This window comes from Staurois parvus, unplaced genomic scaffold (assembly GCF_062004578.1).
Source record: "Staurois parvus isolate SC_StPar_1 unplaced genomic scaffold, SC_StPar_1.0 ptg000468l, whole genome shotgun sequence".
NCBI classification, from domain to species: domain Eukaryota; kingdom Metazoa; phylum Chordata; class Amphibia; order Anura; family Ranidae; genus Staurois; species Staurois parvus.
The window spans coordinates 1,863,367-1,879,711 of NW_028318264.1; the positions used below are offsets into that span (position 1 = coordinate 1,863,367).

A 16,345-nucleotide genomic window follows, 5' to 3' on the forward strand; every position below is an offset into this window, starting at 1 on the left:
TATTATTTACTATAGCTGAAGCCTGCGTTTCCCTGTGTCAGTCCACACACTTCTGGTCATACCCACATCCCTGACACAGCCTCTCTCAGATCCCACCTGGTCCCCAAGCCACATGTGTTCCTTCTTCCATCCATGCTTCCAGGGGGGCGGTGCTGCACCCCTGAAAAGTGCCACCCTAGGCAAATGCCTTGTTTGCCTTGTGGTAAATACACCCCTGATCAAGATCCAACATTATCAAGATCTACTGTAAAGCATTTTTATGATCCCTAATAAGAACCTGCAATTTAACAAAAAATATACATACAGGGCCTTGTTTCAAATTACATTTCACACAGAACTGCTCTAAACCATTAAAAAACCTTCTGTAAAGGAACCTATAGTGATGAGATAATGACCCTGTCTAGCTGTGAGCACCACAAATGCCACCTGTCAACACTATCAGTCTGTCATGTCATTATTAGCCAAGCTACCTTTATATTTGTGTGCAGGGAAGTTGTCCAATATATCTGTGCATTCCAGCACCCCCATATTTTTATGCAGTTTTGGACCCCCAAAAATACGTGATGTTATCTGAAAGTTCATCATTCATGTTTGAGAAGTTATCAGTGTCATTAAAGCATAAAAACAGAAGACTTGGTTCATATAGTATGCTGAACACAAAAGCAATATAATTGAACTTGAAATAACATCACACATGTCACCAAACCTGTTCTGTTACTTCTTTTTTAAAAATGCTTGGTGGGCTCATAAAATTATTTTATTTAAGGGTTCTGTTGCAGTGCAAGGGACATGCTGATAGGAGGAGAAAGCAGAGTGACAGAGCAGGGTGGGAATGAAAGTGAAACTACAACAGAAAAAAAGATTCGGTTTTCTTCCTACACAGGACTGTGCTGTGTGGCAGGGCTGTGTTAAATCCTAAAATTAGTTTTAAAAAAATGAGTACGAGGGGCATTACTTACGATTAATCTGATGTGTTTCCGGTGCTGCTGGCTCCTGCAGTCCTTGAAATCTTCCTCTTCTGCTGTCCCCCCCCCCCTCTCCCGGCGTAATCTTCTGTTGCAGGGGGGGTTAATAACTGAGGAAACTGTGACAGGTACTCATAAGAGTGCCTGACTATGCCGCCCTTTCCCAGCTCAGTCCATAGTATAGCTTCTATGAATGAAAAATGATTTCTAAGTATATATAAAGATTTTATAAAGGACAGGTAGCTAAATGAATGGTCTGCTCCCTCCACTCATTCATAGAAGCTGTAGAATGTCCTCTATAAATAGAGAAGGTGGATGGAAATGGGGAGCAAAGTCAGACAATCTTGATGAGTACCTGCCACAGTTCCTCAGCTCTATTAAAACTCACTGCAGTTGAGGATTACAGTTAGGGTGGGCATTAAAGTAGGATCATTTCAAGGAATGCAGAAGCCAGCAGCACAAGGAACATATTGGATTAATAGTAAGTAATGTCCCTTATGCTGATTTTTTTTTTAAATTACACTTAGGCTTTAATATCAAGTTTGACTGGTATATTAGCTCCTTTATTTGTAGTTCAACAGTGGATTCAGCTGTTTTCCTGGAGTTAAGCTTTCACCTAAATTAAATACATGGTATACATATTTTGTCTCATATTGCCATAATAAAAGCATAAATGTGATTAAGATAAGACATGCAGGTGTTTTCTGCCGTTATGCTCATCCCGTTCAGTGCCAGATTTGCATGCTTACCATGTCTCACTAGCTGCGTCTCATACAGCTGGATAAGTTTCAGAATCCAAGGAGGATGATGGATAAGACCAGCTTCTTCTGTCTGTTTCTGTATGGCTGCCTCTAGCTCAGGGTAACCAGCTTTATCCAGAGTTATTCCAGGGAACAAATCATTTATCAGACTCATAAACAATGGCTCGTCTTCATCCACCTAGGAGAACAGTAACATTTGTGTGTAATGGTTTTAATGTATGTAGTTCTTCCTGCTATTTTCAGAGCCTTAATGTTATTTAATGAGAATATTTTCTTTTCCTGAAATAGCGATATCATAAAGATGATAACAAAACATAAGTGATTTTAAAAAAAAGCTCATAATTGTTTTAATTTATGCCACAACCAGGGGCGGACTGACAACTCATGGGGCCCCGAGCAATAGGGGATCATGGGGCCCCTGTGTCCTTGCTCAAACTCAAAAAAGCCTATGAAAAAGGTACCAGGGGCATCTCATGGGGCCCCCTACTGACCCCGGGCCCTCGGGCAGTGCCCGAGTTTCAAAATGGTCAGTCCCCCCCTGGCCACAACGTTATCTAGGGATAAGCCTTTTTGTTCTATAAACTACAATTAAAGTGGTTCTAAAGGCAGAAGGTTTGTTACCTTCATTCATTCTATGCATTAAAGTAAACAACATTCTGGGTGCATCTCCCCCCTCAGCCCCCCCCCCTATACGTACCTGGGCTTCATCTTGATGTGCATGAGAGCTGTGGCCCTTCAGGGTCTCTCTCTCATCATTGGCTCACACAGCATTGGGAGCCATTGGTTCCTGCTGGTGTCAATCACAGCCAGTGAGCCAATGAGGAGAGAGTGAAGGATGAGACAGAGCAATATCAATGTCCATTCACAGGAGCCTGTTTGAGTCTGTTCGGATCCCCCCATGGCAACAGACTTGCTATTGGGGGCACTCGGCATGTGGGAGGAGCCGGGACCACTGGTGGGGGACCGAAAAAGAGGATTGGACTGCTCTGTGCAAAACCATTACACAGAGCAGGTAAGTATAACTCTTTTTTTTTTAACTACAACCTTTAGAATCACTTTATGACATTTTATTTTTCTCTTTTGCTTCAATAAACAGTGCATTAAACAAAATGTAGTTACCTTTACTAAAGCCAGATCAATACAAGTACAGGAAGCACATTGTATCATCTCAATGTATGAAGATGTTTCCAAAGTTCTTGCGCTTACTATATTTGCAGCAGTAATCATTCATTATGGTTAATTTACTTTTATAACAACACTTACACCACAAAGTAGCTGCAGGGGTCAGGCTAGCATACACAAGCCTTGGACTATAGTATTGTATCTATGTGCATCTAGTGTGAGTTATCACATTTTATATGATGTAACTGTTCAGAAAAACCCATAACTGGTGCAAATTGACTCACTGCTTGCCAAAAAGGTCTTTTCATTCCAAATAACTACTCCAAAAATACTTATTTACAGGTTCATGAAGATACAGCAAAGGCCAAGCAAGACTAGAGTTAAATAAAACACACGTTCACCTTTCATATATTGAGAGTGTAACATATTACAATCAGACCGGCCCCCGCTCTCCACTTTAACAGCTAGCGAGGAATCCCCCCCCCCCCCCCCCCGCTAGCTCTCACATTTGTAAAAAAACGCGGCCACCCAACCGTATCACCAGGGGCAGACTGACAATTTGGAAACTGGGGCCCGGCGGCAGTAGGAGGCCCCATGAGGTGCCCCTGGTACCTTTTATTGGCTTTTTCATAGGCTTTTTTCTTTTTTGGGTATGGACGAGGACACGGGGTCCCCATGATCCCCTATTGCCCGGGGGCCCCATGAGTTGTCAGTCCGCCCCTGCGCATCACTCATTCACAGTCCTCTGTGAATAAGAAACTACAAGTGACAGCCTTGTAGTTCTCAATGAACTACCATGGCACTGTGGAGCGCCGTGGTAGTTTATTCATTCTTCCTGTCAATATATCTGCTTGCTCGTACATCCCGTATGGGCAAGTAGATATACTGACAGATCTGCAGGAGATCTGCTGATCGCTGGTGCAATGGTTTAGAGGCTCCTGCAGACAAAATAATAATAAGTGCACATTTTTTACCTGCAAAAAATGTGCGTTTATTATTTTTTTACTAAAAGGTAAATGTATCCTTTAAGAGACCAATCTTTAAAAGCGAGCTATTTTGACTGCTTCTGCCAATATGCTAGCCATTCATGATGTAGGGATAACAATAGCAACAATCATACTTCACACTCTACCAAACCAATCTCGGACAGGCTTTGGTCTTTAGTCAGTACAAAAACAAACTAAGTACACAATGTACAGATGTTTCAGTATATTAGCATATATGAGCCCTCATGCACACTGGAGGTTTTGATAACGCTGGTAACATTAGCTTTGAAAAGTCGTGTTAAAAATGTTTTTCAGCTTTTTTTTAGCATTTTTTAACTAGTGTTTTGCCGCATTTAGCGGCATTTTACCGCATTTGCGTTTTTTAGCAAAAACTTTTTTGCAGATTTGAGGCGTATTACAGCGATTTACTGCGTTTTGTCACGTTTTTCAGCGTTAGAGCGTTTTTACATCTAAAAGGCTCCTCTAGAAACCCACTAGTCCTGGGTTTTTTTCTAGACAAAATACGTCCCAGCCATAAAAACGTTGATTTTAGTCTATGCATGCACGGACACATAGGATATCATGCTGGGGGGTTTACTAGCTGTAGAAAAAAACATCAAAAGCCAAAGACAGGAGCTGTAAAAACGTCAAGTGTGCATGAGGACTAAATATCTGTAGATAAAGATATCATAGCCAAGGACGTTGTTAAGGGCTCAAAAAAATCTAAGACACTTCTGTAGCTGGTAGCTGTAGCTATAGCTGGTGGTGCATGCAACACCTTACAACAATATATAAGTACGCCCAATGTTTGGATGTCATTCTAAGATGTGTAACTTTTGTCCTTTATATGCTACAATTTTTGTACTCATGCCAGACTGTGCCCTAAAGCCTTTGTATGAATCATGTCTGTAGATGATACAATTCTCTTGAGCCAGAAAGAGATTACACAATTTATATTTTGGCCTCAGCAACTGATGGACAATGTGGCTAAAATACAGCTAAATATCCAAGATGAATGGCAAACGCAGATTGTTACTGGTGCTGTTGTGGCTATTCCTTTCCTAGAATTGCTGGACTACCTTCAAATCCCTTCAGATGCAGGAAGGGAACAGTAAAGTGGGCACTGTTACTGGTTACAGCAAAATAAAAATAAGCAGCAGCCTTTAGGCTGCATTCACACTGGGTGTTTTATAACGCTGGTAACGTTAGCTGTGTAAAGTCACATTAAAAACGTGCGTTTTTCAGCATTTTTTAGCGTTTTTGTATTTCAGTTTAGCTGCATTTTTTTGCTTTTTTAGAGTTTTTGTTTTACCAAAAAAAATATTTTTTTTAGTCCAAAATTTTCAAAAATGCTGGTTTGCCGCAATTTACTGCGTTTTGCCACGTTTTTTCAGCGTTAGAGCGTTTTTACAGCTACAAAACTCCTCTAGAAACCCACTAGTCCTGGGTTTTTTTTCCAGCCAAAAAACTTCCCTGCCAAAAAACGTTGATTACAGTCTATGTGTGCATGGACACATGCTGGGGGGTTTACTGGCTGTAGAAAAAAAAGTCAAAAGCCAAAAACAGCCGCTGTAAACATGTCCAGTGTGCATGAGGACTTAGGTATCCTCTTTTGCAACAGCAGGAACATGTGGCAAGGGGGACTTCTGGAGTCCCAGGCAAACCTCACACAACTGCACAACATACTTTCTCTGTATTATCTGCATCATGCAAACATGCATCAGATAACCCTTTATTATGTTTGTCATTGCACAGAAGAGCAAAGTACATACTGTAGTTTCATTTTCTTTTAAAATGGTAAATCCATAACAGCAAATGGTCATTGAGTTAGGTGAATCATTTGCCACATAGATAAATAGGCAATATGAAGAATTTTAAAAGACTGTAAGCCAACAATTACACTGCAGTGATTCCAGCATAAACTACTTGTACAGGAGCAAGAACAATGCAAGATAAGCGGTTGAGGTCATGACACTGACTCATGGATGCAAAATCTCAGGGATGAATTTTGCCTTAGGCATAGGTGACAACGGCATGGTTAACAATTATATTTTTAATGTATATTCTATAGTCAAGTGAAAATATTATACATAGTAACTTCTAAATGTCATAATGAGGATCAGTTCATTAACCTGACATTATAGTATGTTTTAGAGTGGTTTATAGTTGATCACTTTTTAAAGATTATAAAGATTTCCCAGTAACGAATCATATAATCAGTATCGTAAACATCTGCTAGCAATATAAATTGTAATGGTGACCTTTTTTTTTTGTGTTTGGTTGCAAGTGAACATTCTGTATGTTCTCAAAGTTATTTTCTTATATAACTTGGAAGCTGACATATGTCAAATGAAGAAAATCTGAAATATTAACATGCTGGATCATATCTAAAATAGTTATGTCACCCATTATGCCACGATCATGTCATCTGGCTGATTCACCATTTATATAAATATCTACAAGAAAACCAATGGAACATACAAGCTTTGACAGGTTCATGTCACGTAGAACTCTCATTACTACTGTCTTCTCTGGCTCTTCAGGATTGGATCTTTTCACAGCTCCCAGAGTTCTAAGGACAGAGAGGATATTTCTCAATCCAAAGTCATAATGAACCTGAAAATAAAAATAAGCAAAAATGTAATATATGTATATGTACTAAGTTATAGTATATTTGCCCAAAATGTATCTTAAACATGTGCACCTTTTATAATCACAGCTGATAACAAGACCTAAACTTGTTGACTGTAATTGGAATTTATTTTCTATGGAAGAATTTCTAATATTCAATGAGTACATGGAGGTCTAACAATTAACAAATATTTGTGATTATACTTGTCACAGCATTGCACATACATCTTTGTTGGTGGCAAAATGTAGGCAAAAAAAATAAAAAAACTGAGAGGTACAGTAAGTATGGTAACTTCTAAATACAAAACTTTTAATGAGCAATGTTATTCATCCATTATATTTTAGGCAAACCTACAAATGATCAAATCCAAAATTTAAGTGATCTTTAAATTACTGATAGTTTGCAACTTCTTCCCAAATTGCATATACTGTAGCTAATATCCAGTCTAAACATTTTTCAATTTTGTATAGAAAAGGGATGAGAGACAGCAACTCTATTGGGGAACTGTAACTTTATTTCCAAGCCTCCTGGCAACAGATTAGGATCCATTCAATGGAGACACAATCTGCAATGAAAAACACTTTTACAGCTGCCAGTAAGGGTTAGAATCTGTCTGATATTTATTTTCCTCTGTGTTCATTGGAGTGGTTAACCATTACTTCAAATTCTGGCTGTACTCTGTATGTCAAGGAGTAAAGGTGTCTCCAGAACTAAGATTGAGGGGAAATCTCCCCAAAGGGGACATAAAAAAAGGAGAGGTCCAAGCCTGTGCCAAAACAAAGCATGTTTGGACCAAGGTTATGTGATCAACCACATGAGTACTTTTGTATGTATATATTTTTTTGTGACTTGTCAAGCACCACTCATTACTACAAAGCAATCCTATCATAAGAAAGGTATAGGCACTCCCATGGTAGCCTCCTTTAAAATATGCTGGTTGACTGGCTGTTATTGTGGCATCAACACTTTCTGAGTAACTGACCTGGAACGTTTAGAAGTTCCTATCTGCAGGCTTGCTCCAGATGATTGAAAGTACTAAAGCAGTTTCAGCATGACATCTAATCAACACAATTATAATAATGAGATATATGGTAATCATCATGTTTCTTTCTCAGTAGGTTTCCTTTAGAATGGCATCAACATTTATTGGATTTCGGCATGTTTCACCCACCTGTTTTGATAACTGCTCCTCGCACAGCTTGTACAGGGTGTAAAATTTGCGACTCAGGATTTGGTTGTCTCGGAAACCAGCACTGGCTAGCTTTACCCTCATAATAATAGCTCGATCTGGTACCATCATAGCCACTGTACGGAACTGAACTTTCAAATTCTCAGGAAGTTCTTGACGTCCTGCATAGCCTGGGTTCTATATAAGAAAATAACATTTGAGAAACAAAAGCATATCCTAAATTAAAAATAATGTGTCAACTTGTAGGAAATGTGTCATACATTTTAAAAGCAGGACCTTATTACTCTATATATTTTTGATAATTTTAAGTATATTCTAACTAGTTTTTAATGACTAACCTATGTCATCAACCCTGGAGCTCCTCAGCATGTATAGGTAAGAAACCTAGGTGACCCATATACACTATCTATAGTAAGCATTTTTACCCTAGCACAGACAGTGTGTTACTGGCAGGATCACCAGGTGAAAGAGAAAAAAAGGTCACCAAATAGAAAACCAATGCAGCCACCACATCCAAATACTGGGAAGCTGCAATATATAATTGTTTGGTATTGAAATTCAGATACACTTTATTCTAAGTACCTTTGAATGTCCTTCCTATTTCAACTCTACCTTGTAAAATAATTGGGACGGGGAAATAAAACCCTCAGTGATTCACCAAGGCAGATAAATATTCATAACCCAATACATTGTTACTCCAGACACTAACTCCTGGAAACAACTTAACAACAGCAGGCAAAAATAGGCAGTCCTGAGCTTAGGAGAAACCTAGTGAGCACAGAAAACAAAGTTTGTTGCCTAATGATGGAAAGTTAGAAACGTCATTAAGAGCCACAATTTAGTATAAAAAAGAGCAAAGCTAGTTACAAATATTTTACTACAAAATCATTTTGTGATCATCAACAATGAAAGGAGACTGGGAAAAGGGGGTTTCAAAATGTGGCAAATGTGACTTTCGTAATTATATTCCAGAAGGGCATAAGTAAAATTATCTACTGGAAGGTACCACAAGTCTAAAGGATCTGTAAACTGTGATACGTAGCGAGCTGTACGTGAGCCTGCATTCTACAATTAGTACAGTAAGAAAATGATTGTATATGACATAGGGTATGTACTTATCTAAGGTCTCCTACAGCAAAATATTTCACCTTAATTATAATATTAAACTTTAAAAATTGCAAAAAAAATGTGAGCTATGTGGGGTGATCAGTATAAAGGGGTTTTACAAAAGAAATATATGGATTAGGAAATTGGAAGCAACATACTACCTGGTTTAAATATTATTTTAGGATTGGGTATGTTTTTCATACGGTACTGGCATTCTTTGATATGGTTTTCAACATAAAGTAACAGAAACAGTTTTTCCCAAAAGAAAGTTCTATCTGTCATCAAAAATTATATAAAATCTAAATAGATGCAATGCTGCATGACCAAGTAATTGTCAATCAAATTATCACAGCACTGAAAAATGGCTTCTCAATAAAGGGGTATTATTGGTACTCAAGTTAATTAAGGCAAGGTCCCTACAGCTGCATAAATAAATTATTCACACATCTACACCAACTTATGCAGGCCATAGATGGGGAGAAAACCGTACGATTTTTCTTTAAAAAAACGAAAAATCGGTCGTTCAAGCGGCCGACGTTACCAGGAATGGTAAAAAAAAAAAATCGGTCAATTTTCATCCCGTCTACAGCCGACAAAAAGTGTCCCTGCAGAGAGCTCCGCTATTTCTTTGACAGTGCTTTGACATTTATAGCGGCTGCAACAATGTATCTATTTGTATCCATTTCGGATACAGATGTTTTTATTCGCAAACAAATAGATACATTGTTGCAACCGCTATAAATGTCAAAGCACTGTCAAAGAAATAGCGGAGCTCTCTGCAGGGACACTTTTTGCCGGACTGGAATTCTTCTTCTTCATCCTCTTCTTCTTCTTCATCTTCTTCTTCATCCTCTTCTTCCTCTTCATCTTCTTCTTCCTCTTCTTCATCCTCTTCTTCTTCTACTTCCTCTTCTTCTTCTTCATCCTCTTCTTCTTCTTCTTCATCCTCTTCTTCTTCCTCTTCTTCTTTTTCTTCTTCTTCTTCTTCTTCTTCATCCTCTTCTTTTTCTTCATCCTCTTCTGCTTCCTCTTCTTCTTTATCCTCTTCTTCTTCTTCCTCTTCTTCTTCAGCTTCTTCATTCTCTTCTTCATCCTCTTCTTCCTCTTCTTCTTCCTCTTCTTCTTCATCCCCTTCTTCTTCATCCTCTTCTTCATCCTCTTCTTCTTCATCCTCTTCTTCTTCTTCATCCTCTTCTTCTTCTTCATCCTCTTCTTCTTCTTCATCTTCTTCTTCATCCTCTTCTTCTTCTTCCTCTTCTTCTTCTTCCTCTTCTTCTTCTTCATCTTCTTCTTCTTCATCTTCTTCTTCATCCTCTTCTTCTTCATCCTCTTTTTCTTCTTCCTCTTCTTCATCCTCTTTTTCTTCTTCCTCTTCTTCTTCCTCTTCTTCTTCATCCTCTTCTTCCTCTTCTTCTTCCTTCTCTTCTTCTTCATCCTCTTCTTCTTCATCCTCTTCTTCTTCATCCTCTTCTTCTTCTTCCTCTTCTTCTTCATCCTCTTCTTTTTCATCCTCCTCTTCTTCTTCATCCTCTTCTTCTTCATCCTCTTCTTCTTCATCCTCTTCTTCATCTTCTTCTTCTTCCTCCTCTTCCTCTTCTTCTTCTTCATCCTCTTCTTCTTTTTTCTTCTTTTTGTCTTCCTCTTGCAGGTCACTGCTCATGCGCAGATTTTTTATCGGTAAAAAGATCGGCCGATTTGCCCATAATTGCTGCGAAAATCAGCCGATCGGCAAAATCGGACGATCTTTTTCCAACTTTACCGATAAAAAAAATCTGCCAAAATACCGAAAAACGGCCGACCTATTAACCCACTAACCATCCGAAAATCGGCCGATTTTATTTTCGACCGAAAAATCGGCCAATTTTCGACCTTTCTATGGCCTGCATTACTGTTACTAGAAGTATTGTATGAACAGAAGGACATTTCCTAGATAGGCTCAGTACAGTCTGATAGTAAGAGGCCACAATGCCACATAATATCACGGTGCTATTCATTTGGTTTGAAGGGATCATGAGAAATGTATATGAACTTCTGATTGAGGTAAGTGAATTCTTTAACACGGCTGCAGCATTATCCCTGCTGTGATAACAGAAATGGACTTTTTTCCAAAAACTATTATTTTCTACTTCTTAACCTGACAGGTGATGTAGCAGCAGATATTTAGCTATATCTTAACTATATCTTAACTCCACTGACTGCTAGGCTATCAATCACAGAGCACTTTCACAATATAATATATCTCTGACATGCGGCCAAGGCCAAGTTTCACTTTAAGTGAAGACAAAGCAAGTGTAAAACATACCTTGTGAAAATTAAGTATTAGAACTATTAACAATAACAATGATAATGAACAGGGTGGGGGTCAGAGGATATATCAAGCTGTAAGACTGAAATGATATTTTTACCTATTGGTCATAGTTAGTAGTGTTTGGCTTTCAAAAAAAATGAACGTGCTCACAGAAAAAATGCCTTATGTTTACATATTTTGGCCTATTTGAGAAAACATACTGTCCTGCCTTTATGTGTGCAATGTGGTCTATTCTACCTGGATATGTTGAAGTAGTGTGCTTTTTTTTACAGCAGCAAAATGCCTGCCTTGTTTCTAAGCATTTCCCTCTTTAACCTGCTCACAAAATTCCCTGCTACTGTTCTCTTAGATGATACACTTGAATTTCTAATATAAGAAAATGCCGGCCTTTTCTGTGTTCCCACATTTTAGACTGTTCTACCTGCTCACATACATGTACTGTGCAGGCACTGCCCAATTTTTAGCAAACCATAAGGTCTATAGCTCTGATATTTAAAAAAAAATTGCATATGGGGATATGGGAGGGGGTTGCAGTGGACCGGGGGGTGAGGGTGTGCTGTGTTTTGGGTATCAAGTGTTTCTTTTTCAAAGGATACAATGAGGTGCTGCACAAAAAGGCAACTCTTGAACAGACTATTGATAACAACTCCCTGATGTGCTCCAGTTACCCCAAACTAAAAGCTATAATCTAAACAGAAAATAAAATAGTTAAAAGTTGATACGTTGTGGACAATTGAAGAGCACCTATCTATAAACTGTTGTGGACAGATGTTTTTTCAAAATTGGTATTTTGTACCTCAATGTAAAATTCTTTTCTTTAAAGTTAATTGAGCGACACAAAATTCAGAGACATATGTGTTATACAGTGCTGAGCAAACTTTTTGGCGCTATACAAATACTGTATAATAATAATACTGCTGTCTACAAGATTTGGCCACTGGCAAAACAAAAACCAGTAAACAGCCTGGTATAACTCCATCCACTCACAACATGCTCAGTTTTGTAACAAGCAGTGCAGAGAGCAAGTCCAAAAACACAGAGGGGAGGGACCTGTGTCCTTCAATTAAATTCCAAGCAAGAGGTTTTACGGTGACTACAAAAATACAGTTTTCTTTTTCACTCATTGGGGATCACAGAATTCAGAGATAAATGGGGCCCAACTGAGTGGTGTGCAACACAGAAAATAAAATGCTAACAGGCCCAACTTAATGACAGCAAAAAAACACTAAAGATTTGTGGGACTGCCTGTACCTCAATGAGCTGCCTGAAGGACCTTACGCCAAAGCTAGCATCAGAAGAGGCTTTGGACATCTACCTGGTAGACTTAGAGAATTTGTAAACAATGGACCAGGTGGTGCACAAACATCAGATGAGGCTTGAACATTCATCTGGTCAAACTTAAAGAATGTGTAAACAGTATACTAAGTGGCTGCCTTTAAAATTTTGGAAACAGTTGCAGAAAAGCCCAAAAAGGACTCACAGATCCAGGAGAGTGTGCCTTAACAGGAAAGGATGGGACCTGATCCTTAAGACCATATGCTTTAATGATGATTTGTATAAGCTATCTAGAAATGGTGAAATTAGTAGCTGGCTCCCTTTATAATTAAACAGTGATAGACATGCACCACTACATCCAGAAAAAGAAGGGAAATTTCCTTCTGATATACTGGGGCCAGACATAATGCCCTAGTTGAGGTGAAAGGTTGAAACCATCTTGAGAAGAAAGGAGGCTCTAGGCGAGGGGTGCTCAAACTGTGGCCCACAACCTCAGAACAGGAAAGTGCATGCCCGGGGGTGGAAACCCATTGAGTTTATGGCAAAACACAGGTAACCTGCAGGAAAACCGCACATGCACTGTACTGCACCCACAGTGTGGGTAAGCCACAGAGCATCAGTGTGAAAGCAGCTTTAAAAGGAGCTCAGGACAGTAAGGGATCATTTACATTTCGGGGATCGATAAAACCCTATAGTTGAGATGTGTTTTTACCATCTACTCCCCCCTCATAACCACTGGTGTAGAGCCAGGGGTTGCAAAGGTGACCCCATCCCATGCTTCAGGGGGCCCATGCGTTGAAAGATGGCTTCTCTCCCTACCGTCAGCATTCAACAGCTGCAGGAAAAAAAATTTCCATTATGCTATTCAAAAGAAAATAATTTTTAATTCTGAACCATTTCATTACATTGTGGCCCATGACCAGTTACCAAATCAATTAAGTGATCCTAGCTCTTCAAAAGGTTGGGCACCCCTGCTCTAAGCCTTAATGCCATCTTGTCCTAGTGTTTACTGATCAAGATATGACCCTTGACAGTACTTAGCGCCAAATGTTCATCCAAGCCTGATTGTAAAAAGGTAGGATTTGTTCCATGGATTATTTTCTGGGATCAAAATTTCTTTCCTTACACCAAACAATCCTGCCCAATATTTGCTACACTCAGAAGGTCCACATCGGACATCCTCCATGTTCTTTAACACTTCTGTGTGTAAGGACCATCTCCTGGATCCAGGTACTGACTGCTAAGGAAGTCTGCAAGCTTCTTGTCCATACCTGAAAGACTAGAAAGTGAAATTCTGCCCAGGACAGGATATTTTTACTTCTCTTGTTGCAGGGAAATTTTTGCAGAACTAAACTCCTCAGAGAGCTTACTCTTTCCATAGAAGCTTCCAGAAAAAAATGGGGGTAATAATCGCACCCAACTGCTCTAAAAATGAGGTAGATTCCATTAATTGTCCCACAAAGCATACTCATTATTGATTCTTTATAGATTGGGTCACACCACTGACCGTGCCATAGCTCCAGACCTGGACAGTGCTTTGCGGCTAACTAACACAATACACAGAGACATGGAAAACACCACAAGCAGAACCCAATGCCTGATGGTCACATTCCAGACCTGCAACTATCCATTCCAGTGGAGTCTAGATATGGCCTCCAAAGCTTTTGAAAGGATACACTGATCTGAATAGCTGTATAAGGGGACAAGCTCAAGCAGATTAAAAAAAGTCAAAAATGGCTAGTAAAAATGGTTACACTTCTGGAAAAAAGACATCCATTCTCCTAGGATCCTAGCAAAAAAACAAAGTATGCTGGGAGCGGAAGGTATTTTAACAAGCTGCTCACAGTTTTTTGTTTTGTTGCCAGTGTCCAAAACCTCTGATAAGAAAAGAAAAAGAAAAGGAAAGGAAAAAGAAAGAAAAAGAAAAAAGATATAAGAAAAAGTACCCCAGGACTGTAATTCATAAACCTCATAGTATGTTAGTAGATGTGAACCAACCACAAAAATCTCATATAAGCTTTAATATGATAATATCACCTGGAAATAAGATTTTTATTTTCATTGATAGCTTTCATGAAAAATAACAGCTGCTTTTTTTTCCATGTTTAGGCATTTTGCTCCTGTCTTCTATCTTCTCCTACCTATAAATCAACCTGTTACCTGCTTACCCAAAGGAAACTATACGCTTCTGGTCTGATTTGCATTGTCTAGGCATATTCCACTGTTGTCACCACTTAAAGCGGAGTTCCAGATGTATTTGTGTTTATCAAGTCAGCAGCTACGAAAACTGTAGCTGCTGACTTTCAACAAACACACACTCACCTGTCCCAGGGTCCAGCAATGTGTTCACCCGTGCCGTCCCTTTTCTCCCTCTTCTCTCCCTGGCGTCGGCATCTCAACTGTAGGCACCAGGCTGTGACAGCTTGCGGCTTCACAGCTGGGTGCCCACTGTGCATACGTGAGTCGCCCAGCATTAGGATGGACCAAGTGATGGAAAAGTTAAAAATCCTTCCACCCCAGCATCCCCAATTCTATAGGATACGCATTTCAATTCAATCTGGAAAATTCACCCATTAATTCACCAAGAGTATAAATTTTGAAAATGCAGCATTAACCATGCACCCATAGGAGCGGCAAACCTGAAACTCATCCTTATCACTGACAGCGTGGAATAATTAGCACTGAATTTATTACATCTTAATCTACTGTAAAACTGACAGAAGAAGCATAGTAATAAGCTATATAATTTGCAAGACAATCATTTGTATTCCTTATTATTTCTATATTTAATAACATGATGTAAGGCACAGTGAAGTGTTATCATTTTTTGTGGATATCCAGGTGTCAGCTTTTACGGTTTTGAACAGATATGCGCAATATCCACAGCAGTATATCTACATATACTCACCATGGTTAAAAATATACCAAATTCTCTGTCCATGTCAACCACATCACCATCTGTGAATATGAACTGGCTCTTCTTATTCTTCTTGCACTGTAAGACTATGTAAATCTGCTGTGCAGCCACAGAAAGGACAGGCAGCTCAATACGATTAAATTCGTCAAAGCAACCCCAGGCACCAGACTGCGCCAAACCTGTGCCAATTACAGTTTAAATGACAATTTTATTTCACAGCGTAAAATTTTCCATACAAAGGAATACATCAAGCTAGTATGTAGTACTAACAACCTAATAGATAACTGAGCAGATTTACTGATAATTGTCATGAAAAAGGCCTCAGAACTAAGAGCAACCAATACCAATCTGAAATTTAAAACAGCTGTGCAATCAGAAATCTCATTGTTTGCTATAGGCAATGTTGATTGTTTTTCCTTTACATGTCTTTCAAAATATACAGGCTTTGAACCAATAAACTTCACACCCACCAGAAAAAACATAAAATTAACAAGCTCTCATCAATTATTTGCATATAGATAAATTTGAATGCTAAAAATGAGGTCTGGCTGCCAACTGATATGCATATTCAGATAACTATTAATAAAATATTTTGTTACAGTACAACTTAGACCTAGTTTAAAATTAGAATTGTTATTTCAAATGAGGAAATGTAGAGATACATCCAGCTACTTACCACCTTTGTTTACATTTTTACATAAGGACATCTCCAAATACGGAAAGGTTTCTTCACAGTAAGAGCTGTGAAAATGTGGAATAGACTCCCTCAAGAGTTGGTTCTGGCCAGCTCAGTAGATTGCTTTAAAAAAGTCCTGGATTCTTTCTTGGATACACAGAATATAACTGGCTACTAACATTTATAGGGAAAGTTGATCCAGGGAATATCCGATTGCCTCTCGGGGGATCAAGAAGGAATTTTTTTCCCTGCAGGAGCAAATTGGATCATGTTTTGCTGGAGTTTTTTTTGCCTTCCTCTGGATCAGCTGTGGGTGTAGGATTATAACTTTTATTTTTTTAATGGTTGAACTGGATGGACTTTTGTCCTTTTTTCAGCAGACTAACTATGTAACTATGACACTATGA

At 38.9% G+C, this 16,345-nt stretch overlaps 1 protein-coding gene across 1 annotated transcript in view; it reads right to left on the reverse strand.

Moving 5' to 3' along the window:
• LOC149452715 (dynein axonemal heavy chain 5-like) overlaps positions 1–16,345 on the reverse strand; it is a 401,888-nt gene that overhangs the window by 202,855 nt on the left and 182,688 nt on the right. Inside the window, exons 42-45 of the mRNA XM_089689046.1 lie at positions 15,254–15,441; positions 7,638–7,832; positions 6,316–6,450; positions 1,715–1,904 (exon numbers count right to left, since the gene is read on the reverse strand). Coding sequence (XP_089545172.1) covers positions 1,715–1,904; positions 6,316–6,450; positions 7,638–7,832; positions 15,254–15,441 — 708 coding nt within the window. The remainder of the gene's footprint in view (positions 1–1,714; positions 1,905–6,315; positions 6,451–7,637; positions 7,833–15,253; positions 15,442–16,345) is intronic.